Below are 23357 nucleotides of genomic sequence, written 5' to 3'. Positions count from 1 at the left end.
AAAAAGAATTTCTTTAATGCAATACTTGGCATTTGCACATATCATTACTCCACCTTTTAATTGAATTGTTCGGTGCATTTTAATATATCAAGTTATACTTATAACAATTTTGTGTATTTTTTCCAACATTAGCTACAATTAAATAAAAATATGATTATATGTAATTTATATAATTTTTTAGGATAATTATTTAGTTAAAAATCCTTAAAATTTCTTATAAGAAAGATTATTTTCTTTTTTACTATAATAGAAAAACTTACTCAAGTATATTTTAAAATTAAAGATAAAATTATTTCATTCGGCAAAAAATTTTGTTCCCAAGCTTGAGTTGAAGAATTTCCAGCAAATTAATGTTAAAAAATTACACACAGAAACATTAATAATAATATATATAAATTGAATGCAAATGATTCTAACATGATATAACTAATGCCGGCAACAGAATTGTAAATTTAGTAGTAATAAACATATATTAAGATATTATTATCATAAAAGTTAAAAGTTATAAAAAATCAACTTAAGGTTCTTCATAGTAAATGGTTATTCAAATTTATCACTGTTTCTTAATATTTATTGTTATGATTTTTACGCAAGGATTAGTCTCTGCTCACTTAAACCAACAACAATGTTTCGTAGATTAATTAAAAAGCTGCTAAAGCAGGACAGCTCTTGGCATCTGTTGGATCAAACGCGCACGCCTCGAGCAGCACGTCGCGGGCGCCATCGATACTACACACGCATTTCTCCGCCATCGCCTGCTTGGCCTTGGCGCAGCACTCATCAAACTCGATCTGGTAGCACTTGTTGATGAGATCTTTGTAGCCACCACAGCCTTCCTCAGTCGCTCCCAGTGGAGAAGACGAAGCCACCATAGCCAGAGCCACAAAAGCCACCACTCCCAAAACCACCAGAGCAGAAGCTCCCTTCATACTTCCACACTCTAAGTAACCCCTTTTCTGCCTGCGCTTATATATTCGATCCAGAAGCTCGACTCGAGATCCTCGTGGGAGTCAAGCCTCTGCGTTGTCATCACTCCCATCCCTGTTTTATCCTGTCACCCCCTGTACAAATCTCTGACCATAATATTTTCTATACCGCGAATACCTTCACCACCTGCTCTATCGGACTCCTACAAACCGGGCACCCCCACTTCTTGTTCTTGATTTCCTGCAAGCACCCCATGCAGCCCGCTAGATGGCCACACGGAATGCACACGCCCTGTGCTGGAGCGTCCCAGCAAACCACGCACTGGCCACCAGCTTTCTCCGTTTCCGCCACAGGCGTGGCAGCAGTGGCAGTGGAGGCCTTTGCGACGCTAGAAACTGGAACTGGATTAGTCACTGGAGAGGTGTCGATGGAGGGATAGTGGATCGGACCGACAACAAAGTCGTCCTCCGGCAGCGGTGGAGCGGATGGAGGTTCTTCCGGTGCCGCGGGAGTGGCCACTGAAGCTTCTGAGCTGCTTTGCCCCGGCTCTGGAGTTCCCCAACCATTGTAGCTGCTGGTACTGCTGCTGCTGCCATCGACTGCCCAGCCTCCACAGTCATTCTTCTTTGAACCGGCCGGCTGCTGCTGCTGCTGCTCTTGTTGGTGGTGTTGCTGTTGTTGCTGCTGCTGCTTCTGTTGCTGCTGCTGTTGCTGTTGCTGTTGCTGCTGTTGCTGTTGTTGGGGGTGGTGTTGTTGATTTTGTTGTTGAACTCCCCATCCGTTGTAGTTTTCACTGCCGGGTTGGTCACCCCATCCTCCATTCGCTCCAGCAGACTGAAGAGAAGCATCTAATGCCATAGCCAGTGCAACGTCGTCCTGGTTGTCAGGAAGTGGAGGAACAGGGTATCCCATTGCTGGAACCACCTGCCAAGAAAAAAAACAGCGAAGTCTAGACGGACAGAAAGAAAAACTGGGATGATGTCTCACCGGAGGTATTCCTCTGCATGCTCTGTACAGTTTCTCCAGTTGAGCGGTGTCACCGTCCGCTTCAGACAGGAACTTGTATTTCATCTCTACAGAAAAACAAGCTTGCTGCTAGAGAAAAGAAAGCAAACCAGAAGCTTACTTGTAGCTCTTTCTGTGACTATCAAAACTGGTGCTCCAGTGTTCCACTTTGGCTCTTCCAGATCCGCCTTCCAGAGTGAAATGACGGTTCTCGGCGCCGCAACCTACCAAAGAAATCCTTCATATACATCAAAAGAACAATCGGGCAAGTAAACACCCAGACCTTGGGAGACTGATAAATAGCGAGCTCGTGCCTTGGAGGATGTCTCTGGTTAGCTTGAACTGGGACAACGGCAACCCACCTAAAAACACAAAGCAGTCCATGACGTTGCAAGAGCCAAGCAAAACTTACACTTTCTTGGTCACCCATTGCGGTACAAAGACCTCCAGCAAGCCAGGCCCCGAAACTTCACGAATCATCCCAGTAAACAGAGCTATCCGATCCTGAAAAAGTTTCCTCGTCAAAATAAATAGAATTTTCGCTCGCTCGCTTGCCTCTATAATCCGGACGATCGAAGTATGTCCCCGTAGTCTGGCCATATCCAAAGGAGTTTGTCCATCGTCATTGATGCATAAAGGATCAGCTGCATGCACAGAATGACTTCAGTAGTAGTGACTCAGAAAAAAAAAACTTCCCGACCTCCTCTGGATATAAGCAGAATCACAGTTCTCTCCAGGCCCCTTTTCGCGGCATGATGCAATGGAAATCCACCATTCGAGCCTACATGAACAAATTCCACGCGATAGAGTAAACTATCTACATAGTCTAGAACGAAAGAGAGAGCTGACTTACCAGGTCTATAGGCATTTATATTAGCCCCGAGATTGAGCAAAGTGACGACCATGTCAAACAGATCTTGGCGAGCACAGGCCAAAATCAAGGGGGTCCTGCCCTCCTTGTCCAGAAACTATCACCCCACTGATGAGAAGAAGACGAAGAAGAAGCAAAATCTCTACACGAACCTCCAAAGACGCTCCATCGCGCCGGAGAGATTTCACAAGCTGATGGTTCCCGTTGTGGACGGCTTGATACAGCTGCTCCTCCTTGGAAAAGCCCGCGCCCATCGCTGCTGCTTCGGCGCCCGGGGGACGCGATCGAGCCGATTGAATTGATCGGCGCCGATGGAACCGACCTAGAGGAAGAAATTTCGAGGGCAGGGCACCGAAGGAACGAGACGGCCTACCCAAGCCGTGTGGCGACGAGGGATGGAAGCAGAATATTCCTTACAACACAGAATATCCCTAAAAGAATATGCCTGATTATTCGAAGAAGTCACTTTTTTGACAAAATTAATGCCCGTTACACAAACCCGGTCAATCACTCGATGATAGTAGAGCTACCAAAACTAAAACTACGCACCTTTCTACACAGGAAAAATCAAGGAAAATAGAAAGAAGAAAAACCAAGACGAGGAAGAGAGAAAGAGAGCTTGCCTGTAGTAGTATGGAGAAGCCTGACAAAAATTTTGCGAATGAATACAATCCCACCAAGAGAGCCGAAGGAAGGCGACGATGACGACGACGACGCGACGATCACGGATGAACAGAGACCAGAGATAACCGGGGAGTTGCTTCCACTCCCCAGAGATCTCGCCTCAATCAAGCTGTGACCGCCGCGGGAGGAGCAGCAGGAGCGCCGCCAGTCGAGGACGAGGAGCTTCGATTGTAATTGGGGTTGTTGCTGTTGTTGGAACTGTTGCTGTTGTTGTTGTTGCCGCGGCTGACGTACCGGCGAGGAGGCCTCGAGTTTGGATAGCCGTGGTTGTTGCTGCTGCCGGTGTTGCTGCTGTTGGCTTGGTGGTGGTGGTGGCCGGCGCTCGAGTTGCCACTGTTGGTAGCAGCATTGGTGGCGTTGGTGTTGGTGTAGTTATTGTTGTAGTTGTGGCCCTGGCTCTCGTACCGCGGATGATATTCTTCGCTGTTGGAGCGACCACCATCTCGGCCACCGTCCCCTGGATTGTTGTTAGCGCTGTTGTATCCCCCGCGAGAGCCCCGGCCCCGGTTTCCCTGCTCGTAGTTCCTGTTGCCACCGCTGCCGCTGCCGCCACCGCCGCCACCACCGCCAGGAGCAGCGGTAGGAGGAGCGGGACCAGCAGCACCACGGTTGTAGTAGCCCCTGCCTCGAGACCCGTCATTTCGATTTCCCCTTCCCCGGCCCCCTGTTCGGTAGCCTGGCACGGTAGAGGACAAGGAAAGGAACATGTTACGGATTGACTCCATCAACCATAAAACAATACCTCTAGCGCTAAGCGGCCTCTTCTCCTCGATCATGACAGGCTTGCCGCTGATTTGAAACGAGCCGGAGGCCTGAATAATAACGATTACTGTTAGAAAACATTCAATGCAGCAATACTGTCACGGGCAACTACCTGGATCGCTGATCGTGCCGAGCTTGCATCTTCAAACTCGAGAAACGCGTAGCAAACATTGTTTTGCTGATAAAAAACAGGATTACTTGGTTGGCAGGAACTACAGAATAATCTTTTGCCTATTTACCTTTTTGATATTAGTTCCCGGCTTTACAGTCCCAAATTTGTGGAACTCCTCCTCAAGTTGCGCAGTGGTGACGGACATTGGGAGGTTCTTGATGTAAATCGATTTTCCATCACCTGATCAACAAGACGATGGTTACCACTAGCCGCATGGTATTCACTGATCATACCTTGTGTGTCGGGAGCTGCAGCAGTCTCATCGGTTGTTTCGATCGGCGGAGATACCACTGGACTTTCTTGCACCACTGTTTGAGGCACAGGCAACGCAGGTTTTTCAGCGGGAATTGACGGCGGAGGCTTCGGGCTGTGTTGAAGAACATGCTGGACACTGTCACCGCCTCCGGCTTTGACAACCCTCAACTGCAGCATTGCCACTTACGCCCATTACATTCAAGAGAAGCTTTGTAAGTATCAACTTACGATTGATGCGTACGATTTCTTTGGCTCGTCTGCTTGCGATTGCGAATCCTCGATGTCCAGAACTTCGTCAGCATCCAAAGGTACGGTATTCTGGACAGTCTCCTCCACCAAAACCTCTTCGTCCGCATCTGGTATATCGTATCCCTCATCTATTTGCTCTTCAGTAGCAACAGGCGTAGCCTCACTCACTTCCAAATGAGTAGTATCCGGAACTACACAGTGCACGAAACAGCTTAACGAAGGCACACAAATCGAAAAACAGCAGACAAATTTACCAGACTCTGGAGTCGGAGAATGCTCTTGAGGACCATTCGCCACAACGTATGACATGGTCGAAACCTGCGGCTCGTCCAAATACCGGAAAATGTCGTTCAGTACGAAATAGCCCTTCTCCTGTGGTGCCAAGAAAAAGGTCTGGACAAAGTCGCGCCTTCCATTGGAGCGGTTTGACAGCGATCCAGTGACCATCACAAGAACCGAGCCAGAATACGAATCTTGACAGTCCACAGTCTTAATCTCAGCTCTGAGCCCGACGTAGTCTAGAGACATCACCTTCTCATGAATCCCCTGAGAACAAGAACAAGAACAAAAAAAAAAAAAGGAAAAAGAAAAACCACTCAATCCTCAGCTAGAGCCAGGGAAACGAGAAAGAATCGTACACTTTGTGAGAAGACAGTGTCCGCTTGGCCCTCTGGACCGGCTTCTGCTCGAGTGAGGCAGCTCGCATTGGTGTAAAACCGATGCACCACCTGTGGCGATTGGTGGAGCACATTGTAATATTGGTTGATGAACGAGTTCCCGACCTACATTCTCGCGTGAGAAAACACACAATCTCCCACCGCAGCAGCAAGCTTACCATTTGTGCGTGCGCCACCGCCATTGCCTGGAAATCCAAGAAACCCGCACACATTTCAAGCTCGCCCGCAGCGGAAAGAAGAGACAAAGAAGCGAGATTTCACCTGGAATTCGGCGCTAGATCGCTGCGGGAGCTGCGAGGCGCGCGATTATGACAAGGATGCCCGCCGCCAAGCCCTGCTCTCTCCCCAAGAACAGAAATGGGGCGATAACCCTAGGCGCTCAAACCCTAACCAGAAGAGGGAAAAGTAAACCAGGTACTGAGGACAGCAAGATATATATATGAGCGGCGGGCGGCGGTAGTGGTGGAATATGCCCGCCAAAGAACACACAATTAAACATTAACACCTTGTCAGCTCGAGAGAATCTTTCGCGTGTGTGCGAGCACGAAATTTATATAGTATTGATATATTTTGTGAAAACCATATATACATCTCTTCGATTTCTTTAGGCTGAAACAAAGCAAAAGATAGAAAAGCACGAGCTCCCACAAACTTCCTACAAGTTTCAAGGAAAACAGTACAATGGTTAGTTTGATTCAGTAGCAGTGGTAAAGAGAAAACCTCCACATCTTCGGCCGATCGATCTCCAAGAACAAAAAAAAAAGCCTTGCATCGTTCGCCAGGATCAGTAGTTCCAGCTCGGCTGCTGCTGCTGCTGCTGCTGCTGTTGCTGCTGTTGCTGCTGCTGCTGCTGGATCCGTTGTAGCTGTTGGTGATAATTAGTGGCTCCAACTTGGGTGCTCCCGGCAGCACCGCCCAAAGGTTGAGGCTGTTGGATCACCTGGTGAGCGCTCCCGGCAGGCCCCGGCTGGTGGTACAAGCTCGTGTAGCCGTTTATCGGATGCGTGTGGCTGCTCGGTTGCGTGTACGTGTGCTGGTTTTGGCTGGACAAGGCGTAGAACGAGCTCGTCTGTTGTGCCGCCGCTATGTCGTTTGTCAGTTGCCACAGCCTTGCACCGTCTCCCTGTCGAGAAAAAAATCATCTCTACATGAATGAAAACGAATAGAAACACTCGGCACCTGTGGACCGGGGACGTAAAGGTTGCTGTCCTTGTATTGAGCAGCGCTGCCATCCTCGTACCCGGGCGTGTTTGAGGCCGTTGCCGTCGGATTTGCCGCGTACATTGACGACGCAGTGCCGTATCCGCCGTAGCCTCCAGTGGGAGCATTGGCTGTGGCACTCCCTGGCTTGTATTGAGGTAGCGTGTACTTCATGGCGGGGGCGTAATTAGCTGATGGTGAGTAACTGCTGACCGGGGGCTGTGGATAATTAGCTGCGTAGCTGTGCTGATATGGCGAAGGCACGAAGGTGTAGCTCGGGTACTGGTATCCGAAAACGTTGCCATAGTGACCCACTGGCATACCGGTTGGCTGAGCCGGGTAAGCGTGAACTTGAAGCGGTTGCTGAGGAGCTGTAGGCGCACTTGCCTGTGGCACTTGAGACACTGTGCTACTGGTTGACAAGGCAGTGGAATTGGATGCCTGAAAACAAACGATTAAACATAAGAAATCAATCATAGGAAACTGCGGTTTAGTACCTCGTGCGCTGGAAGGTGTTGAGCAGACATCACTACTCCTCCATTGTACTTCGCGGTAGAACTGTATTGCGCATAACGGGCGTCAGCGTCAGAACCAGGCCGAAGAGATGGCGAGTAAAAACTCGTAGCAGAATCCGCGTATTGCTGCTTCTGTAAAAATAAAAAGTCAAGACCAGAAAATATCAATTGATGCGACTCACCAGTGAAGTTGGAACACTGGACATGTCTTGAAGATGAGGGACTTGCGAGTCAAAACTGTGTTGGCCACTGGGAACTTGAGAAACCATCCCAATACTTGTAGAGTAGTTTGGTGCCGACGGCAGATACGGGTATTGTGGAGCTTGTTGAGTCGACCGCAATTTCGTGACGTCGACCTGTGTATAGGTGGCAGGAATACTAGCTGAAGTCGCGTTCTCTCTTTGAACAGGTATGTCATCATCCTGATGCAAAGGGGTTTCATCAGGAGCCACGGCATCCACTCTGCACGAAAACCATCAGTAGACATAAAGATAGAAGGAAACAGCGACGAGTTTCTTACCCAGAAGGTGACTGCTCACGCAGGATATCCTTGGCCACTGACGCTTCAGAAGAGCCAGAGATGTCGAGACCATCCTCCGAACTGAAACCAGAAGGAAGAGAAGAACCAAGGGGCTCACCAAAGCTACCAAAACTAAGGCCCAAATCTCCCTGAGACTGAAAGTTGTTAGGCATTATTACTTGCTGCTCATCACGGGCCGAAAGATTTTGGAACTTCGCTGCAACAGACAACACCTCAGCCTCAGAGATATCCGAAGCTGGGGCCTCTGTCAGAACCCTCTCCAGAGAGTTTAGTCCAGACGCCGTGACAGCTTCTTGAGCCCCTACTTTTGGCTTCCACTCCATGTTGGGTCCAGTAGCTGTTATAACCGAGATCAGCGCTCTGAAACAAAAACCAAGAGCAAAGGAGAAGCTTACTTTTATTTACAGACTGTTGTTGCTGATACGCAGGCCTTCCATTTCCAAGTGCTGCCGATCGATATCCAGAAGTCTGCCGAGCTCCTGTATCTGGAAACTTGTTCGTCTCTTGGAGTCCAGGAGGACTACCGGACCGATCATCTTGCAGGTGAGGCGGCGAAGGCAATCCACCGCCTGGAACCGATGCCGCCGACCTGTCGCCTATAGGCTTCTCACGCCTGATAACCCGTTGGTCAGGAAAAGGATGATGCACAGGATCACTGGACGAGTACATTCCAGAAGACGAGAACTGCTGTCCGGTACCCGCTGTTAACATATTAGGTGGGAGGTGTGGCCCGTTGCTGGTGCTGGACTTTAGCATCTCGGCCATTGTTGCGTGACCAGAGATTTTACTCCACGACCCATGCGTGACAAGTCCCGTTGACGAGGAGTACTGCACGGATCCATTCGGAAGTACTGGAGTAGCTGATGACACTGCGCTCCTGTAACTCGAGATTTAACGCCATGCCGCTAGAGGAGGAAGAGAGTTTTTCTATAGAACTCACCCAGACTGTGGAGCCGAAGGAACAGGCGCATGGTTTCCATTTTCCTTGGAAGGCAGAGCCTTGCCACGACCATTCGACTCTGGAAACACACACGCAAACATCAGCTTTCGTTCCAAGAACCGAGAGAGGACTACCGTTTTGAGAGTGGCGCGTGAGTCTTCCAGATCCTCTCCCGCCCCTGTAAGCTGTCGTGCCTCTCGATCTACCATCGCCCAAGTCTTTGCTGCCGGCAGGAGCCTGCGAGAGGGCGTGAGACAATGCAGATACCCAAAAGAGAGACGAGAACACACCTCTTTCTTCTTGTCCCTCTTGCGTTTCACTTCGTGGAAGGCATCTGCGCGAAGGGAGGATAAATGTTTTGAGCTAGAGAGGCATTGGATGCTTTACCTTGGCTCATGAGCCGCTGAGCCGTCTCGTTAGGGTCCATGTTACACTCCTTGAGCGTCGCGAAAATCTCCTCCTCGCCGTGCCCTACCCCGACCACTTCTTTGAGGTTCTGGACGACCTTGCGCGCGCTGGCTGGGATGGCCGCCGCTGGAGCCGCGGCCGCCGCTGCCGGCGTCGCCGACGATGACGATCCTCGAGCGCCGCTCATCTCTCTGCGCTAATCGCCACGCCCTAGTGCGTCAATCCCTCGTTCTCTTAGCAGCAGTAGCGATCAATCCCTCTCCCTCTCTCGATTTCTCCTCTCCGGCACAGAAAACCTTAGTACTCTCAACGACTAAGGAGGAACCCTAGAACGAATAGCGGCTGGTTTTAGTCTTTGCCCTTTTGGAATAGGGTTTATGGTTTCGGTCAACGATCGATTCGCGATGTGAGTGAGGATTCCACCAGCAGCATCGCAGCGAGCCATGGATCTGGGAGAGGCGAATTACGCGCCGCTTAGCCCGCTTGTGTTCCTGGAGCGCGCGGCTCAAATCCATCCCCAGCGTCCGGCCGTGATCTACAATTCTCGGCGGTTTACCTGGTCTCAGGAGCTCCAGCGCTGCAGGAGGCTAGCATCGGCACTGCGAAGACGAGGCATTGGCCCTGGCGATGTTGTAAGTGTCTCTCCTTGTTCCCGTGATAGAGATTCCAAGAAGTTGGTTGGCTTGTTGGGATTGAGAGCGATCTTTTCTAGAGGAAGGAGAAGAAGTTTTTCTTGTTTTGCAAGATCCATGGCTTGTTTGTTTCTAGATTGAGAGTGGTTTTTTCTATAGGAAGCAGAAGGCTGATGGATCGCTTTTCTTGTTTTGCAAAATCCATGCGTTGATTTGCACGATCCATGGCTTGTTTGTTTCTAGTGAGGACTGATGGAAAAGTTTTTTCTTGTTTTGCAAGGTTGCTGTGGTGGCTCCCAATGTTCCTGCCATGTACGAGGTCCAGTTTGGAGTTCCCATGGCCTCGGCCGTGCTCAATTGCGTCAACATCCGCCTAGACCAGCGCACCGTCGCGACGCTCTTCCATCACTCCGGCGTGAAAGCTGTTCTTGTTGACGAGGAGTTTCTCCACCTGATTAGCGGTGCTTTACGTGACTGGACAGCGAAAGCAGGGACTTTGTTCCAAGCTCCCTTCGTGGTGGTGATAAGAGACGAGTTTTTCCAAGGCATGGAGAATTCGTGGCCTCCCGGCAGCAGCGACTACGAAGATTTTCTCCGCGAAGGGGATCCAAGTTTCGAGTGGAGCAGGCCAGAGGATGAGACCGAGACTATCTCCGTGTCCTACACGTCAGGAACTACTGCTAGCCCGAAAGGCGTCATGCTTACACACCGTGGAGCCTATCTCTCGGCTCTAAGCGAGTGCGTGACTTGGGAGATGAAGCACGGTTGCATCTATCTCTGGACTCTCCCGCTCTTCCATTGCAACGGGTGGTGCTTTCCTTGGGCAGTCGCAGCTCTGGCCGGGACCAACATATGTCTTCGCCAGGTTTGCTTTTCCTCGTTTCTCTTCATTTACGCTCGTATAGCAGTAAAGTTCCTCGTTTCCACAGGTGACGGCCAAAGGAATCTTTGCCGCCATAGCCGAGCACAACGTGACCAACTTTTGCGCTGCTCCCACGGTGCTCAGCACGATCATAAGTGCGGCAACGGGCTCAACGTTCTCGCGGCTCCAACACAGGCAAGTCAGGATAATGACCGCGGGTGCGGCTCCTCCGGCAGCAGTTCTGGCTAAAATCGAAGCTCTCGGGTTTCATGTGACGCACGTCTACGGGCTCACGGAAACATATGGTGTGCGAGTGGAATCCCGAATGGGACAGCCTTTCGCCCGATGAGCAGGCCAGGCTAAAGGCTCGGCAGGGCGTGAAATACGTCGGCCTCGACGGCTTACAGGTGCTCAACTCGGAAACTCTGGAACCGGTTGCCAAGGACGGTGTCACCATTGGCGAAGTTTGCATGCGCGGGAACATGGTGTTCAAGGGCTACTTGAACAATCCAGAGGCGACGCTGGAGAGTTTTAGAGGAGGATGGTTTCACTCCGGGGACTTGGCAGTTTGGCATCCCGATGGATACATCGAGATCAAGGATCGAGCAAAGGATATTATCATTTCTGGAGGGGAGAACATTAGCAGCCTGGAAGTGGAGAGCATCTTGTACAGGTAAAAGAAGAGTTATTTCTTGCTTGTTTCTCATTTCGTTTTTTCTTCCAGGCATCCAGCAGTGCTAGAAGCTGCTGTGGTGGCGCGGCCAGACGAGAAGTGGGGCGAGTCTCCATGCGCGTTTGTGTCTCTCAAGTACGGCGTGAGGAGCAACGAGGAGGAGATACTCTCGTTCTGTCGACAGCATTTGCCAAAGTTCATGGTGCCAAAGAGCGTCGTCATTCTCGCGGCCTTGGACAAAACTGCGACTGGCAAGATCCAGAAACAGGTGCTGCGCAGCAAAGCAAGAGCCTTTGGCAGCGTCAAGCAAATCAGCAAGCTCTAGAAGCCAACTGGATTGAACTTGTAAGGCTTGAAATCGTTCACGGCCTGGAAAATCCCCAGTCTAGCTTGGCAATTTTAAACCGGTCAGCTACTGTTCCGTCCGTTGTAATGTACTGGAATGAAAAATACATAAGTAACATGCAAGAACCAAGAATGCAATTCATCTACCTCAAAGAGTAGCTTTGTCTTATCGGCTGTCACTCTTGCATATCCAAATGCCGACCTTCGAATCAAGCTCCATGAACTAAACTGTCGACAAAAAATATAGAAAAGGTAGAATATAAAGAGCTTGAACAGAAATAAATAATATTAAACAAAGCTGCAAGCTTACATTACGAGGGAAGTCATCCAGGCTGAATCCGGCCATGCCAACCACGGCGTGAACTGGAGCCGAGTAAATTGTAGTGTCAAAGAAATCAACGCCCGCTAAATCCTTGATCGGGTGCTGCAGGCAGCGGCCCTGAAACACAGCACAAGTTCGCTCATAGTTGTGAACATGTCCCCACACTGCTAAATCAACCTGTGCAAAAAAAAAAAAAAAAGACAGTTTCATTCTAGTTTTTCCTTTGAAGAGCTCGTGTTTTACCTTGTTTCTCAAGAGCAATGGTTCCACAGCTGCTACAAATTTCGGATCCACACCTGGTAGAAGTTTAGAAATAATTCCCGGCAGTTGAGTGGAGTACATAGGTCGATGACTGAAAGAAAAATCGCACACTTGAGTTTACAGAATGAAAATGTGAATAAAAACAGTTACCCTGTGAAAACTATCCATGGTGTACTGAATCTGTCGACAGATTCAAGGTCGGATTTCATCCAAGCGTACTGTAGAAGAAGGTTTCGTTGGAGTAAACATGAAAAAGAATAAGAATGCATACTTGTTCGCTGGTCGAGCTCCAGTCATGTTCTGTGGAGATGACTGTGAAATGCACGGGACCAATGGCGATTGAGTACCACGGCTTGTCGATGTCTTGGACAGGCATCCGGAAGTAAGATCGATATGGGACCCCACACTCGCCACCCGAGTCTGGAGTGCTATACATGGATCCCGAGCCTGGATAATCTCTGAAAAGCCACACAAGTCAATCTATAAGTTTTAGTAAACCTTTATCAGTACCTCTCGTGGTTTCCAATTGCTGTCATGTAGGCAGTCTTCGATGCTACTGGCTCGATCATCTCCAGGAAATGGTCCCATTCTGCAAGGAATCCGGTAGCATAGCTCAAGTCTCCAATGTGGAAAATCGCATCTACGGCCTCATTTGCCATGGCATCAATAACTTGCAGTGCTCCAGGCTGCCAAAAAATTAAAAAATCGGGAGCGCAAAGACGTAAGACTTTTGGAGATTTAACTTACTTGAATGTAATGCTCCAAGCTGCCATCTCGTTCGGCCTTTCCCATGTCTCCAAAGATTAGAAACTTCGTACCGTATGCTCCTCCAGCCGGAGGAGTAGTGAACGTTTTCAAGTTGGACCAGCCAGAATTATCGCTGCAAATAAATGGCTAAAAATTTAATATAAAAAGAAGCTTCCTTACCTTCCATACCGATACGAGTATCTTGTACCAGGCCTAAGATTTTGCATTCGCGCAATGTGTATGAAACCAGGGTCGTGCCAACCGAAGTCCTTAGCTGGTCCCGGGACAGCATCTACAGCGGAAAAAGAAAATCAAATATAAAAGGAAGCCAAGAGAAAAAATAGAAATCGACATCATACCACACAAATCTCCTATTTGAAAACTTGTCACTTCATCCATGGATTTCCGGCCGTGATCAAACTCCACGTAGTGGATATCGAAGGACCTGCTGACCCACGCCAATACCATCTAGCAGTAAAAACAAAAAAAAGGTTATAACAACAACGCATCCAATCTTTGAAAACTTACAGATGTGCCCGAGGAATCCTCGAGAGAAAGATGGCCATACAGTGGAAAATTTGGCGCTGCAAAGGGTAGAGTCTGCGACACCTTGAGAATGCAGGGGACTGCAAGGCCCCCACTGAAGAGCACAAAGGTGACGTCGGTCCTTATGTTGATAAGACGGAAAGATACAGATCCAGAGCACGTCTTCACGGCACACTGCTTGCCAGCACAAGTCTTGTTTGAGCAGATCAAGTATCCAGGATCACTAGACAAGAATTTGAACTGCAAAATCGAAAGAGTCTTAAGAAAAGAAAGAGAAAAGAAATTACAAAATCTCACCTTTAGAGGATAGTCACACAGCAAAGGCAAGCTGGCTATATCACCTGTTTGAGAATATAAGACTGCCTTGGCGGGGCAATCAGAGTAGCTGCCAAAAAGAAGAAAGAGTTTCAGTTGATTAGCTCACTCAATCCACGCGAATTTTGACAGCAAAACAGAAGAAAACTCCGCCAAGATCCAAAAATAAAAGGACAAGACCTGTAAAAGAGTTCCTGGGAAAACACGGGTTGCTAGTACGAGTCATTTTCTATCAACTCGCACTACACCAAAGAGGTACAAAACAAAAAACAAGATAAAAACCAAAGAAAGCAAAGAAAGAACGCAAACTGAGGTCCACTTACTTGTGAGTTGCGGACGAGAATACTCCAATCCAATCGCTGGCACTCGGCTGAAGAACACCACTCACGGTCGCCACCACTGTTTGAACATTCGCAAGCGGCCCTGCGGTGTCAAGCGTGAAGTTGAGATACGGATTTGGATCGCGGCATTCCAGCAGTGTCCGCCTGGTGATAGAACCGAAGGCAGAGTTCCGATGATCCAGTCGAGCAGGAGGAGCTTGCAAAGACGAGACCAGCGACAGCAGCACAACTGCAAGCCCAAGAGAGATACCGGAACTCAGCTGAGCCATCTTCGTCGAAGGAAGAGTTGAAAATCCACTACTGGCAACTCGGGTGGTGGAGAGTCCTTTTAAGCCTGCTGCCTGTCTGCTGTACTGATCCAGCCCGTGAGCTTGAGACTGCTTACTATAAAAAAAACTCCCGGATCTGGATTAATCTTGCACTAGTCATTACATCAGCGCCAATCCCCTCTGCTAACAAGAGCAAAAGTTGGCGGAGCAAAACTGGAATTTTACTAAGAGAGACCTGTGCGAGCGCATTCCGCTGGAAGTTGCAAAGGGACCCAAGAGGAGAGTCATGGAAGCATGGAAGCAAACCGCCAAAGATAGAAGAAAAGACCTGTGTAGTCACGCGTGCTCGTAGTGACGAAGCCTGAAGAGCAAAACCTTCCCCGCGGCGTTTCCTGCTGCTAGATATCCGCTCCCGGGGCTAAAGTCGAGCGAGTGCACGTACTGCAAGCCCGTCTTCGGCGTCGGCCAGTTGGAGAAGACCGTGAAGGAAGGGACGTGAACGAGCCTCACCGCGTCCTTCTTCATTCTCGAGCACATCGCGAGGATCTGGCCGTCGTGGTTGAACTTCAAGGTGTCCGCCGCCGTCGTCAAGTTCATCAGCGTCTTGACGGGCCCGGCGGCGGCACCACCGCTCGCGAGTCCCTGGTACTTGTAAACGTTGACAACCCCGCTGGAAGATCCCGTGGAGAAGTACTCGTTTGCTGCCGGGGACACGCACAGCGCCGTGTTGTTGACACAGCCATCGTCCCTGATCTTGTACAAGCACCTCCTGGTGCTCAAGTCCCAGCAGTAGACTTCCCCGTCGCCGCCACAGCTGAGAAGCTGGCGACCATCGTTCGCAAACGCCAGCGATCGCACAGAGCCATTCATTTTCAGCGTTCCAATGAGCTGTTTCGTTCCAAGCGAGCTCAAAAGGATGTATCCCTCGTTCCCGATGAAAGCCACCACCTTGCTATCCGGAGAGACCTCGAAGCTCTCCAGGCTTTGCTCGTCTCTCCCGACCGGAGGCATCACCTTCTCCACCTTGGCGTGAGCAAGATCATACAAGACGTACATCTTCCTCCGCGAGGAAGCCACGACTTTGGATCCGTCGGGCACGAAGCTCGCTTTGTGGACGGGGAAGTTGTCCAGGAAGACGCTCTGGATCTTGGGATTCTTCTTGCCATCGATCTGGAAGAAGCGCAGCCTCTTGTCAAACCCGGCCGTCATCAAAATCTGGCCATTCCTGTGGAACTCCACGGACCTCACCACTGCGCTGGAAGGCTCATCGGCATTTCCATCCTTGAGCCTCGACACTTCGATCAATCCCTGCGGCAACCGGACCTTGCTCTTCACGACTAACTCATCGTTCTCTCGAAGAATTCTCGTGTGATCTTCGTCCTCGTCCTCCTCCACATCGGAATCAAGCTCCGAATCAAAATTCTTTCTCTTCTTCTTCTCCGATGGAAGCGCTGCCCAGTCGGTCCCCGGATTGAGCTTCGCGTGCTGTGCCCTCAACCCAGCAACATACTCCGCCGCCGACACAGCCTTGCCCTCTTTCACCTGGATTTCGCTCTCTTCCTCGTCGATCCATGCCGGCTTCCTCTCACATTCTTCCGCGGCCGGCTCCTCCCCGGCATCGACCCCTAGCACATCCCTCCGAAATCCATCGCCTACCTCAATCTCCTTGCCCAGACCCTCTGCCGCATTCTCGAGCGCTCCAAACAGCAATCCGTGCAGCCGCTCAGCCTCCTGGAGATCGCTGTCCTTGAGCCCAGTGTCATTGAGCGACGGCCCCTTCCGCCTCTTCTTCTTCTTCTTCTCGCTGGCCGCCATAGCCACAAAAACCCTAAGCCCTAGGATTAGTTAACGTGACTAATTTAGATTTAACCTGGTTAATTAAGTTAAGACAAGCTCTAGCTCTTTCCGTGCATTCATGGCTACGAGGATTCCCAAAACAAACTCATTTCCAGATGCTAGCGCCACTCCTCCGATTCCCGCAAGACCATCCATTTATTTTAAAGTCAGTCACTCTCGCGCCACTTCGATCGATCGAGAAAGCCCCTCTGGACAATCTCAATCTATGAACAGGCCACAAATCCAAGCAAAAGACACCATACCTTTTGAAATCAGGCAGCCTTTGGGTCCCTCTGATTGATAGCTAACCTTAGAGCCGAACAAGCTCGAAGAAAAAGGAAGCCATCCATCCACGCGGCCAAATAATTCACGATCAAAACGGTCCTACGTCCTCTCTCCCCGTCTTCCATCCTACAAACAAAAACAAGAACACGTATCACTATGAAACGCATTGCCAACGCGAAAGACGAAATCTTACCAGAAAATAAAAACCTTTTTCTTTTTTTTTTACCTTCACTGGAATCGTATTCTTCCATCACATGGTGTCGATGGTACGAGCACCCAAAGAGCCTGAAACGACCATACTGCGATCCCTGCATTGTTCATGTGTCTTCTTCTGCTCGAAAGCCCATTTGCCTGGCCAGCTTTTCCCGAGGCCTGTAAAAAAGCATAAACAAACATAAGGCCGGTCGTGGGTCCAGTGAAGAGCTTATCTTTACGTCCCAGCAGCCTTTTTAAGCTGGAGCAGACCTCAAAGTCCAGAGCTACTCGTCTTCTCTCGTTCGTTGGCTGCACAGTTTTTCTTGGAGAGATCTCTCTTTCCTTGTTTCCTTGTTCTTCAGCGAGTCCTGACTCCTGCATGGTAAGATCATGAGATTCACGATTTAGAAAAGAAACTCGCGACGCAGCAACGGCTACGGCTTACCGGGAAGATCTAGATCTCGATCTCGAAGCGAGAGTGTTGACTTTTTCCGAGGTAAGTTTGCGAGCGCTTAAGGATTCGCAAGCTTCACCCAGGACATGGCTGTCCAAGTTTCTAACATCCTCAATGCGCCTCTGAAGCATCCACTCATCTCTTCTGGCCTGCTGCTCCTCTTTGTACTTCCGATTTTTTTCCAAGTCCTTGTCTACTTTGTTCCCCTCTTCCTCTCCACCGCTCTCTGCGTGGCTGCGCTTGTAACGCTCGGGCCGAGCTTCCAGGACGGCGAGCACACACCGCCTCAGAAGGACGATAAGTCCTGGCTGGGACGGGTTAGATGCCTTCAGGAGAGTGCGAGAGTCTGGTGTGAATCCAAGTTGAAAATCGCAGAGAGCAATACCGAAGAATTGCCTGAGGAAGAATGTTTTGACAGTCCAATCGTTAAAACCGAACACGAGAAACGAGTCCATCAATTAGAGCGCACCTTAAGATCGCTCTCCTTTGTATCCTATGAGGGGATTTTCGCGAGCGACGGGTCACTCATAGACATGGACGACTCGAGCTTCAACAACGATGGTGATGATGCTCCAAAAGCAGCAGAAAATGATGCTCAGCGAGCAGAAAATCAAACTCACACGGAGGAGCACGAAATCAATGACCCTCCAACAAATAGAGAAGCATCTGAAAATCAAGAGGAAAACTTGCCAGAGGACTCAACTTCATGGCAACAGGTGGAGCATCCAGAAGCACAAAAAGTTTAGCAACTGATTGCTTATGTCAGTTCCAGGCAGTAGTCACTTCCAAAGATGCTGCTGCGTGTTTGTCAGCCAGTAAAACTGGCAGCTCCACACAGCAGGAAGTAGAAAATCTTTTTACCGCAACTTCTCATGTTTCTTCTTTTCGCAACTTCTCATGCATTCTAAGATCCATGCATACAGAACGCGAAGGATCAAAACGGTCACTCAGTCTGTTTGAAGTATCTAGCACCGCATGCATACAAAACTGAATCAGGATAACTAGAAGATCAGGACGAGAATAAACTAGAATTTGTCTAGCTTGGAGCAGCAGGAGCTTCCGGAGGAGCTTCCGTAGGAGTAGCGCCAGCGGCAGATTCCTTAGGCGGCTCTTCGGGCAACGGAGGCTCAGGCCCCTGTGGATTGTTTTTAAGCAAGAAAGCAGCTAAATACTCGACTGGATTCGACGGCCTGGACAGAGACAAATGCAATGGGAAGCAAAACAAAAGAAAACCGACGAGAAACAAAGACTGGCTAGACTGCTAAGACCTCGCTTCACTGTGCACTGCTTATAGGAAGACTGAGGGGTCAAAACCACGTACCTTTCAAGAACAAGGTGGTGCATGCCTTGCAATAGGAGAGGTACCACCGTTTTTTCCTATGAGAGATCGAATACAAGGTAAATTCTCCAAACGAAACACGAAGAAGAAGAGAAAATCTTACCAGGAATTGCCGCACGGACAAGGCTCTGATCTCTATCCTGTTTTTCAATTCCAATGCTGCCTGTTGAGCAGCTTCTCCCTGAAAACCAGAATGAAAAGAACGATTTCTTCCCGAAAGGATGGATCGAGTGAAAGAGAAACGCACCTCAACAGGATCATCGAACCAGGTGCCTGTGAATGTCGGCTCCGGCGGCGGCGCCTCGGGCGCCTCTGGCAAGCAAGAACAACAGGGGCTTGTCAGCATCGATTCCCAGCCTGCATTTCGTCAGAATCGATAGCTTCGGCAGTGAAATACCTACAGCCGCTGGCTCCGGGGCTGGCGGCGGCGGCGGCGGCGACGGCGTTGGAGCGGCCTTGGGCGCCATGGCTCTTCCCTCCCTGCGGTTTTCACGAACGACGACGATCCTAGGATCACAGAATATGCGCTTTACGTTAGGGCTAATCACTTGATGGAATATTCGTCGCGCGGGCTTATGAGTTGGCTTAGGGTTTAGGGCTTTGCAATGCGAATAACGGGGAAATGGCGCCGGGCGCGCGATCTTGCAGTGCGCAGCCGGATCTTCTCGACAATTCCTTCTGTGGACGCGATTCCCAGCGAAATTCCGGTTGTAATTGTGGGAGGAGGGCCTGTCGGAATAACGTTCTCAATCCTGCTAAGCAAACTAGGTACCGTGATTCCTCATTCCCATTTGGATTTACTTGAATCGCTGGGTGGGCACAGGCGTGCAGTCTTTGCTCGTCGAGAAGAGATGCAAGCTCCCGGATCATCCCCAGGCGCATTTCATAAATAACAGGACAATGGAGGTAAGTTAACTCCACGCTTTCCACTTTTCTTTTCTTCTTCACTAGATTTTCAGGAGGCTTGACGGACTGGGATCGAAAATCGAGACTCTTCAACCTCCACTGGACCACTGGCGACGTTTTACATATTGCACTGCTCTTGATGGCCTAGTTCTCGGTGTTGTGGATCACATCCATCCCAAAGGCAAGCATTATTTCTTTGCTTTTTTCTTTGTGTGACTTGATGGTTTCTTTCTCATTGTTTTCTTTTTTCTAGACTTGACGAGCAATCGAAGTCCCACAAATGTAGCTCATTTTTCGCAGCACCGTCTTCTTCCAATCCTCGTGGAGAACGCAACCAGATCGGGTGTTTCTTTGGATCCCATTTCCTTGCAACCAAACCAGAGCAGCATTTTTATGGGCTACCAGTGTGACTCCATCCGATCCTCTCTCGACAAAGTCGTGGCAACGCTACGTCCTACCGGATCCACTGCCAGTGAGAAAATCGTGACTTGCCAGTACTTGGTTGCCGCTGATGGTGCTGGAAGTGGCGTAAGGAAATCTATGGGAGTTACACTCCAAGGACAGCACAACTTACAGCAGCTCATAAGCGTGCACTTCATCAGTGAGAAGCTCAGCAAGTACTTGGTGGACAACAGGCCCGGAATGCTCTTCTTTGTGTTTAATCCAAGTGCGATAGCGGTGATCGTCGCGCATGATCTACGCTTGGGGGAGTTTGTTGCTCAGGTGTGCTTCTCTTCTTTCATTCGATGCACCTAACGCTTCATGTTAAGCAGATGCCATTTTATCCTCCACAGCAAAACGCCGATGATTTTACAGAAAGCGTAAGACAATCAGCAAGCTCGCTCATTTTTTATTCTCGATCCTACAGGAGTGTCAAAAGACCATCCGCCAGCTTTTGAGGTTGGACATAGACGTGGAAGTGAAGAGTGTCAAGCCGTGGGTCATGCACGCGGAAGTGGCGGAGAAGTATTTGTGCGGTGAAGGAGGACGAGTAATTCTAGCAGGGGATGCTGCTCATCGCTTCCCTCCCGCCGGTGGCTTCGGTAATTCTTTCACTTTTCGCTCCACAAAGGCTCCATGCTCACAAAAAATCCCAGGCATGAACACTGGAATACAGGACGCACATAATCTAGCATGGAAGCTGGCCGCGGTACTCAACTCCATGGCACCATCCACGCTTCTCGAAACATACGAGACGGAAAGAAGACCCGTTAAGAAGAAAACATTCATTGTTTTCTATATTTCTAATTTTTATTCTTTGTTTCCAGATTGCAAAGGCCAACACTGCGCTAAGTGTTGAGAACTTCAAAGCGGCCATGTCCATTCCATCGGCTTTGGGACTCGATCCATCTTATGCCAGGTAGCTTGCCTCAAATTTCTTGACGCTATCATACTTTTTCTTTTTTGTTTTTTCATCATTAGAATGGTGCACGAAACGATCAATAGCACTGTTGGATCCATCCTACCAAAGAGCTTGCAGGCCCAGGTTTTAGACGGCATCTTCTCGGTTGGCCGGGCCCAAGTCGCGTCGGTCTTCCTCAACAGATACAATCCGGTCGCCCAGGCAAGGATCTCTCACGTTAAAAAGATACTGGAGCAGGGTAAAAGCTTACAGCTCCAGTTCCCGTCCGAGGATCTTCTCTTCAGGTATGCCTTTCATTTCTTTGTCTAGGCACACCACTTCTTCTTTCCAGATATACCAATGGAGCGCTTGTACCGGAGGATAACGTCGAGGAGAGCTCTCGGGAGAGGCAACGAGAGTACGTCCCTTTGAGCGTGCCAGGAGTGCGCTTGCCGCATATGAAGATCAAAGTTTTGCACGGCGGTTCCCCTGGCTGCGTAAGCGTTCGAAGCAGTGAATTCTTCTCTCTGTCAATGCTCGCGCTCACAGTGGTGTTGGTTTCCAGGAAGATATCTCGTCGACTTTAGACTTGATCCATCCCAGCCGGCTCGAGTTCCTGTTCTTGGTAGAGTGCTCGGCGAGTGGTCTTAACTGGGCCGAGGACGCGCTGCAGCTATCAAAGTCGTCGCCATTTCCTCTAAGAGTTGTGGTCCTTTCGGATCAGACTGCTAGAGACGCTGAGGCCGATTTCGTTGGGAGCTGGAAGGAGAGAAACGCCGGTGCCTATACCGAAGTGGTAGCAGCCGACAAATGCAGCTGGTGGGAGCTATGCGGAGTGTCTCAGCCTGGGATCGTCATTCTCGTCAGACCAGACGATCACATCGCTTGGAGATCCTTGAAGCAGCACGGTTCCAAGTCGTTTGAGGAACTGAGGCTGGCCTTTGACAGCGTTTTGGGATGGAATGAGAAACTCCAGCTTAAGAGCGCTGGATGTAAATGAGAAGAAACAAGCCCACCTTTTTTAGGGTTGGAAATGAAGAAGCGGCAGCCAGGCGGCAAGGAGGCAGTGAAATCCCGGTCGTCTTACAACCCCTGTGAAATCAGTGAGTCATTTGATCGCATTTAGTATCAATCTTTTTGCTCTTCCCTGCGCAGAGAAGAAGCGCGAGTTCTACCAGAACGCCAAGAAGGTGCAGAAGTATAAGAAGCTGAAGAAGGAGCTCGATCCTCAAGTAAGTTTTGTAGTTGGTGCAGAAAACGTTGCTGAGAGAGAGAGCTTCTTGTAGAAACCTGAAGAGGATGCTACACACGCAGAGGCAGAGAATGAAGATGGTGCTGGGGGCAGCCGTAGCCAAATTGGTGGAAGAAGGCACAGAAAACGGGGCTTCAATTCCCTGGAGAGGCTGAGAGGCGAATATAAAAGGAAGAAAGAGGAGGTGGAAGTTGTCAAGGAAGAGAGAGCAAAGGAGAATGCGGCGAGGCAGCAGGCTCGGGAGCACTCGGAGAAGCTGAGGAAGCAGACCAAGGCAAAGATGTTTAAGAAAACTTCCAAGGGGCAGCCAGTGATGAAATTCAGGCTGGAGCAAATACTCAATAATGTGAAGTCTGGTAAAGCACAGTGAAAGGGAGAAGTTATCCCGTCTCACCTGGCTTTCCATCTACTCCTCAGCTGATGTTAGAATCTCACAGCCATAAGAAGTTACTTTTGAAAGAATCTTAGTGTAATAAATTATATAATTAGCCTGTTAAAATTATAAAATTGCCACTAATATAATTGCTGACAACCATAACAAAAATAAAACCCAAAGTCATGGCACAAGCATCAATTAATTAGAAAACCCCAATGAATCAGTTATAATTCTGTGTGTAATGCTTAATTTTTGAACTAATTTTAAAGTTATAATTTTGAACTAAAGCAAGGCACTTTGAAAACCATTATAATCCACAAAACATTATTGTAATAAATAATATATTTCATCACTAAATTTGTTTGCTAGCCATCATTTAAGACTATTATTAACTTGATCAATAAAATTTATCTTTGCGTCTTCTTTCTTGTCAACATTCAACACTACATATAATAAGTTAAATTTGCTTTATTTATCTTTCACATCCTCAATATACCTTCCTTGACAGAAAAAAAATCTGAAACACTAGTTTCATAAAAACTTATTACACTTAACCTCACTCTGTTACCTATATTCAACTTCATTTTATTACCATATTTGTTTAACCTCACTAGATTTGTGGTAGATGTTTTATTCAAATTTAGTATCTTTGTACTCACTATACTTGTACTCACTTACAATCCATGTTGTTCTTTTTTGCTTTATCAATAAATCCTCACTCCATCATTCTCATCACTCCTCCACCTCTTTTTTTGAAAAAAGAAAGTTTGAAATGTCAAGGCAAATAAGAGAAACTATTAAATTAAAAATGAAAAAATAAAAAGAAGAAAATGTGTTCAAACACTTGGAAAAC

The 23357-nt window shown here is 48.9% G+C and overlaps 9 protein-coding genes across 12 annotated transcripts; 3 read left to right on the top strand and 6 right to left on the bottom strand.

The window, feature by feature from the left end:
* Positions 1–613: 613 nt before the first annotated feature.
* On the bottom strand, positions 614–3177 carry LOC9632860 (putative E3 ubiquitin-protein ligase XBAT34). 2 transcript variants are annotated; one of them, XM_024672485.1, is made up of 9 exons: positions 2956–3173; positions 2786–2900; positions 2633–2713; positions 2488–2576; positions 2345–2436; positions 2216–2294; positions 2054–2156; positions 1915–2000; positions 614–1851 (listed from the first exon to the last, which is right to left on the bottom strand). In XM_024672485.1, the coding sequence occupies exons 1-9, from the start codon at positions 3055–3057 to the stop codon at positions 1090–1092; spliced, it is 1509 nt and encodes a 502-aa protein (XP_024528253.1). In that variant the 5' UTR covers positions 3058–3173; the 3' UTR covers positions 614–1089. The 2 variants fall into 2 exon arrangements, with proteins under 2 accessions (XP_024528253.1, XP_024528251.1); XM_024672483.1 differs by having other exon boundaries at positions 2345–2576; positions 2956–3177.
* Positions 3178–3252: 75 nt separating this feature from the next.
* LOC9632859 (ras GTPase-activating protein-binding protein 1) lies at positions 3253–6016 on the bottom strand. 2 transcript variants are annotated; one of them, XM_024672482.1, is made up of 11 exons: positions 5864–6016; positions 5761–5787; positions 5564–5707; positions 5180–5471; positions 4905–5116; positions 4655–4844; positions 4489–4601; positions 4362–4427; positions 4230–4299; positions 3580–4163; positions 3253–3548 (listed from the first exon to the last, which is right to left on the bottom strand). In XM_024672482.1, the coding sequence occupies exons 2-10, from the start codon at positions 5782–5784 to the stop codon at positions 3592–3594; spliced, it is 1683 nt and encodes a 560-aa protein (XP_024528250.1). In that variant the 5' UTR covers positions 5785–5787; positions 5864–6016; the 3' UTR covers positions 3253–3548; positions 3580–3591. The 2 variants fall into 2 exon arrangements, with proteins under 2 accessions (XP_024528250.1, XP_002967633.2); XM_002967587.2 differs by having other exon boundaries at positions 3253–4163.
* Positions 6017–6127: 111 nt separating this feature from the next.
* On the bottom strand, positions 6128–9534 carry LOC9630928 (RNA polymerase II degradation factor 1). 2 transcript variants are annotated; one of them, XR_002992082.1, is made up of 11 exons: positions 9186–9534; positions 9089–9132; positions 8933–9035; positions 8799–8877; positions 8254–8735; positions 7838–8195; positions 7500–7779; positions 7300–7449; positions 6782–7243; positions 6323–6725; positions 6128–6257 (listed from the first exon to the last, which is right to left on the bottom strand). XR_002992082.1 is itself a non-coding variant. In XM_024672481.1 (10 exons), the coding sequence occupies exons 1-10, from the start codon at positions 9391–9393 to the stop codon at positions 6387–6389; spliced, it is 2505 nt and encodes an 834-aa protein (XP_024528249.1). In that variant the 5' UTR covers positions 9394–9534; the 3' UTR covers positions 6139–6386. The 2 variants fall into 2 exon arrangements, 1 of the variants encoding a protein (XP_024528249.1); XM_024672481.1 differs by having other exon boundaries at positions 6139–6725.
* Positions 9535–9577: 43 nt separating this feature from the next.
* LOC9632858 (acetate/butyrate--CoA ligase AAE7, peroxisomal) lies at positions 9578–11887 on the top strand. Its single transcript, XM_024672496.1, is given in 5 exon segments — positions 9578–9838; positions 10119–10703; positions 10768–11006; positions 11008–11373; positions 11425–11887. Coding segments are annotated over 5 exon segments (1653 nt in total). The 5' UTR covers positions 9578–9649; the 3' UTR covers positions 11699–11887.
* On the bottom strand, positions 11574–14554 carry LOC9632857 (nucleotide pyrophosphatase/phosphodiesterase). Its single transcript, XM_024672495.1, has 13 exons — positions 14233–14554; positions 13892–13979; positions 13577–13834; positions 13408–13516; positions 13229–13340; positions 13049–13181; positions 12812–12987; positions 12573–12759; positions 12452–12519; positions 12284–12392; positions 12029–12217; positions 11866–11946; positions 11574–11810 (listed from the first exon to the last, which is right to left on the bottom strand). The coding sequence occupies exons 1-13, from the start codon at positions 14517–14519 to the stop codon at positions 11736–11738; spliced, it is 1872 nt and encodes a 623-aa protein (XP_024528263.1). The 5' UTR covers positions 14520–14554; the 3' UTR covers positions 11574–11735.
* An 84-nt stretch (positions 14555–14638) lies between these two features.
* Positions 14639–17286, bottom strand: LOC9632856 (U3 small nucleolar RNA-associated protein 18 homolog). The gene is made up of 4 exons (XM_002967584.2): positions 17124–17286; positions 16992–17012; positions 16665–16766; positions 14639–16347 (listed from the first exon to the last, which is right to left on the bottom strand). The coding sequence occupies exons 1-4, from the start codon at positions 17225–17227 to the stop codon at positions 14856–14858; spliced, it is 1719 nt and encodes a 572-aa protein (XP_002967630.2). The 5' UTR covers positions 17228–17286; the 3' UTR covers positions 14639–14855.
* Positions 17287–18428: 1142 nt separating this feature from the next.
* Positions 18429–19126, bottom strand: LOC9630927. Its single transcript, XM_024672498.1, has 4 exons — positions 19026–19126; positions 18876–18940; positions 18732–18809; positions 18429–18666 (listed from the first exon to the last, which is right to left on the bottom strand). The coding sequence occupies exons 1-4, from the start codon at positions 19093–19095 to the stop codon at positions 18454–18456; spliced, it is 426 nt and encodes a 141-aa protein (XP_024528266.1). The 5' UTR covers positions 19096–19126; the 3' UTR covers positions 18429–18453.
* A 107-nt stretch (positions 19127–19233) lies between these two features.
* Positions 19234–20919, top strand: LOC9632855 (putative polyketide hydroxylase). The gene is made up of 8 exons (XM_024672757.1): positions 19234–19396; positions 19452–19534; positions 19580–19715; positions 19788–20257; positions 20308–20355; positions 20403–20577; positions 20632–20744; positions 20803–20919. The coding sequence occupies exons 1-8, from the start codon at positions 19234–19236 to the stop codon at positions 20896–20898; spliced, it is 1284 nt and encodes a 427-aa protein (XP_024528525.1). The 3' UTR covers positions 20899–20919.
* Positions 20920–21709: 790 nt separating this feature from the next.
* On the top strand, positions 21710–22590 carry LOC112345667 (stress response protein NST1-like). Its single transcript, XM_024672910.1, has 3 exons — positions 21710–21979; positions 22032–22108; positions 22163–22590. The coding sequence occupies exons 1-3, from the start codon at positions 21910–21912 to the stop codon at positions 22496–22498; spliced, it is 483 nt and encodes a 160-aa protein (XP_024528678.1). The 5' UTR covers positions 21710–21909; the 3' UTR covers positions 22499–22590.
* Positions 22591–23357: the final 767 nt, after the last annotated feature.

Source organism: Selaginella moellendorffii, unplaced genomic scaffold (assembly GCF_000143415.4).
Source record: "Selaginella moellendorffii unplaced genomic scaffold, v1.0 SELMOscaffold_9, whole genome shotgun sequence".
Lineage (NCBI taxonomy): Eukaryota > Viridiplantae > Streptophyta > Lycopodiopsida > Selaginellales > Selaginellaceae > Selaginella > Selaginella moellendorffii.
Note: the sequence above shows the minus strand (reverse complement) of the source record. Positions and strands in the feature narration are given on the sequence as shown.

Excerpts from the sequence above, each read along its gene's own strand:
- LOC9630928 (XM_024672481.1), bottom strand. The coding sequence starts at position 9,393 with ATGAGCGGCGCTCGAGGATCGTCATCGTCGGCGACGCCGGCAGCGGCG. Across the intron at positions 9,036-9,088 it reads AGAGGGACAAGAAGAAAGAG|GCTCCTGCCGGCAGCAAAGA; the intron begins GTGTGTTCTCGT and ends GCCCTCTCGCAG. Across the intron at positions 8,878-8,932 it reads CACGCGCCACTCTCAAAACG|AGTCGAATGGTCGTGGCAAG; the intron begins GTAGTCCTCTCT and ends GTGTGTTTCCAG.
- LOC112345667 (XM_024672910.1), top strand. The coding sequence starts at position 21,910 with ATGAAGAAGCGGCAGCCAGGCGGCAAGGAGGCAGTGAAATCCCGGTCG. Across the intron at positions 21,980-22,031 it reads TTACAACCCCTGTGAAATCA|AGAAGAAGCGCGAGTTCTAC; the intron begins GTGAGTCATTTG and ends TTCCCTGCGCAG. Across the intron at positions 22,109-22,162 it reads AGAAGGAGCTCGATCCTCAA|AAACCTGAAGAGGATGCTAC; the intron begins GTAAGTTTTGTA and ends AGCTTCTTGTAG.
- LOC9632855 (XM_024672757.1), top strand. The coding sequence starts at position 19,234 with ATGCGAATAACGGGGAAATGGCGCCGGGCGCGCGATCTTGCAGTGCGC. Across the intron at positions 20,258-20,307 it reads TGGGGGAGTTTGTTGCTCAG|ATGCCATTTTATCCTCCACA; the intron begins GTGTGCTTCTCT and ends CATGTTAAGCAG. Across the intron at positions 20,745-20,802 it reads ACGAGACGGAAAGAAGACCC|ATTGCAAAGGCCAACACTGC; the intron begins GTTAAGAAGAAA and ends CTTTGTTTCCAG.
- LOC9632860 (XM_024672483.1), bottom strand. The coding sequence starts at position 3,057 with ATGGGCGCGGGCTTTTCCAAGGAGGAGCAGCTGTATCAAGCCGTCCAC. Across the intron at positions 2,001-2,053 it reads AGTCACAGAAAGAGCTACAA|AGATGAAATACAAGTTCCTG; the intron begins GTAAGCTTCTGG and ends GTTTTTCTGTAG. Across the intron at positions 1,852-1,914 it reads CATGCAGAGGAATACCTCCG|GTGGTTCCAGCAATGGGATA; the intron begins GTGAGACATCAT and ends TTTTCTTGGCAG.
- LOC9632859 (XM_002967587.2), bottom strand. The coding sequence starts at position 5,784 with ATGGCGGTGGCGCACGCACAAATG. Across the intron at positions 4,602-4,654 it reads TGCAGCTCCCGACACACAAG|GTGATGGAAAATCGATTTAC; the intron begins GTATGATCAGTG and ends CTTGTTGATCAG. Across the intron at positions 4,300-4,361 it reads CGGCACGATCAGCGATCCAG|GCCTCCGGCTCGTTTCAAAT; the intron begins GTAGTTGCCCGT and ends GTTATTATTCAG.
- LOC9632856 (XM_002967584.2), bottom strand. The coding sequence starts at position 17,227 with ATGATCTTACCATGCAGGAGTCAGGACTCGCTGAAGAACAAGGAAACA. Across the intron at positions 16,767-16,991 it reads CCTCGGGAAAAGCTGGCCAG|GATGGAAGACGGGGAGAGAG; the intron begins GCAAATGGGCTT and ends TTTTGTTTGTAG. Across the intron at positions 16,348-16,664 it reads CGAGCTTGTTCGGCTCTAAG|GGTTTTTGTGGCTATGGCGG; the intron begins GTTAGCTATCAA and ends CCTAGGGCTTAG.
- LOC9632857 (XM_024672495.1), bottom strand. The coding sequence starts at position 14,519 with ATGGCTCAGCTGAGTTCCGGTATCTCTCTTGGGCTTGCAGTTGTGCTG. Across the intron at positions 12,393-12,451 it reads CCATGGATAGTTTTCACAGG|TCATCGACCTATGTACTCCA; the intron begins GTAACTGTTTTT and ends TTTTTCTTTCAG. Across the intron at positions 11,811-11,865 it reads AGACAAAGCTACTCTTTGAG|TACATTACAACGGACGGAAC; the intron begins GTAGATGAATTG and ends TTTTCATTCCAG.
- LOC9630927 (XM_024672498.1), bottom strand. The coding sequence starts at position 19,095 with ATGGCGCCCAAGGCCGCTCCAACGCCGTCGCCGCCGCCGCCGCCGCCA. Across the intron at positions 18,810-18,875 it reads GGTTCGATGATCCTGTTGAG|GGAGAAGCTGCTCAACAGGC; the intron begins GTGCGTTTCTCT and ends TCTGGTTTTCAG. Across the intron at positions 18,667-18,731 it reads TGTCCGTGCGGCAATTCCTG|GAAAAAACGGTGGTACCTCT; the intron begins GTAAGATTTTCT and ends GATCTCTCATAG.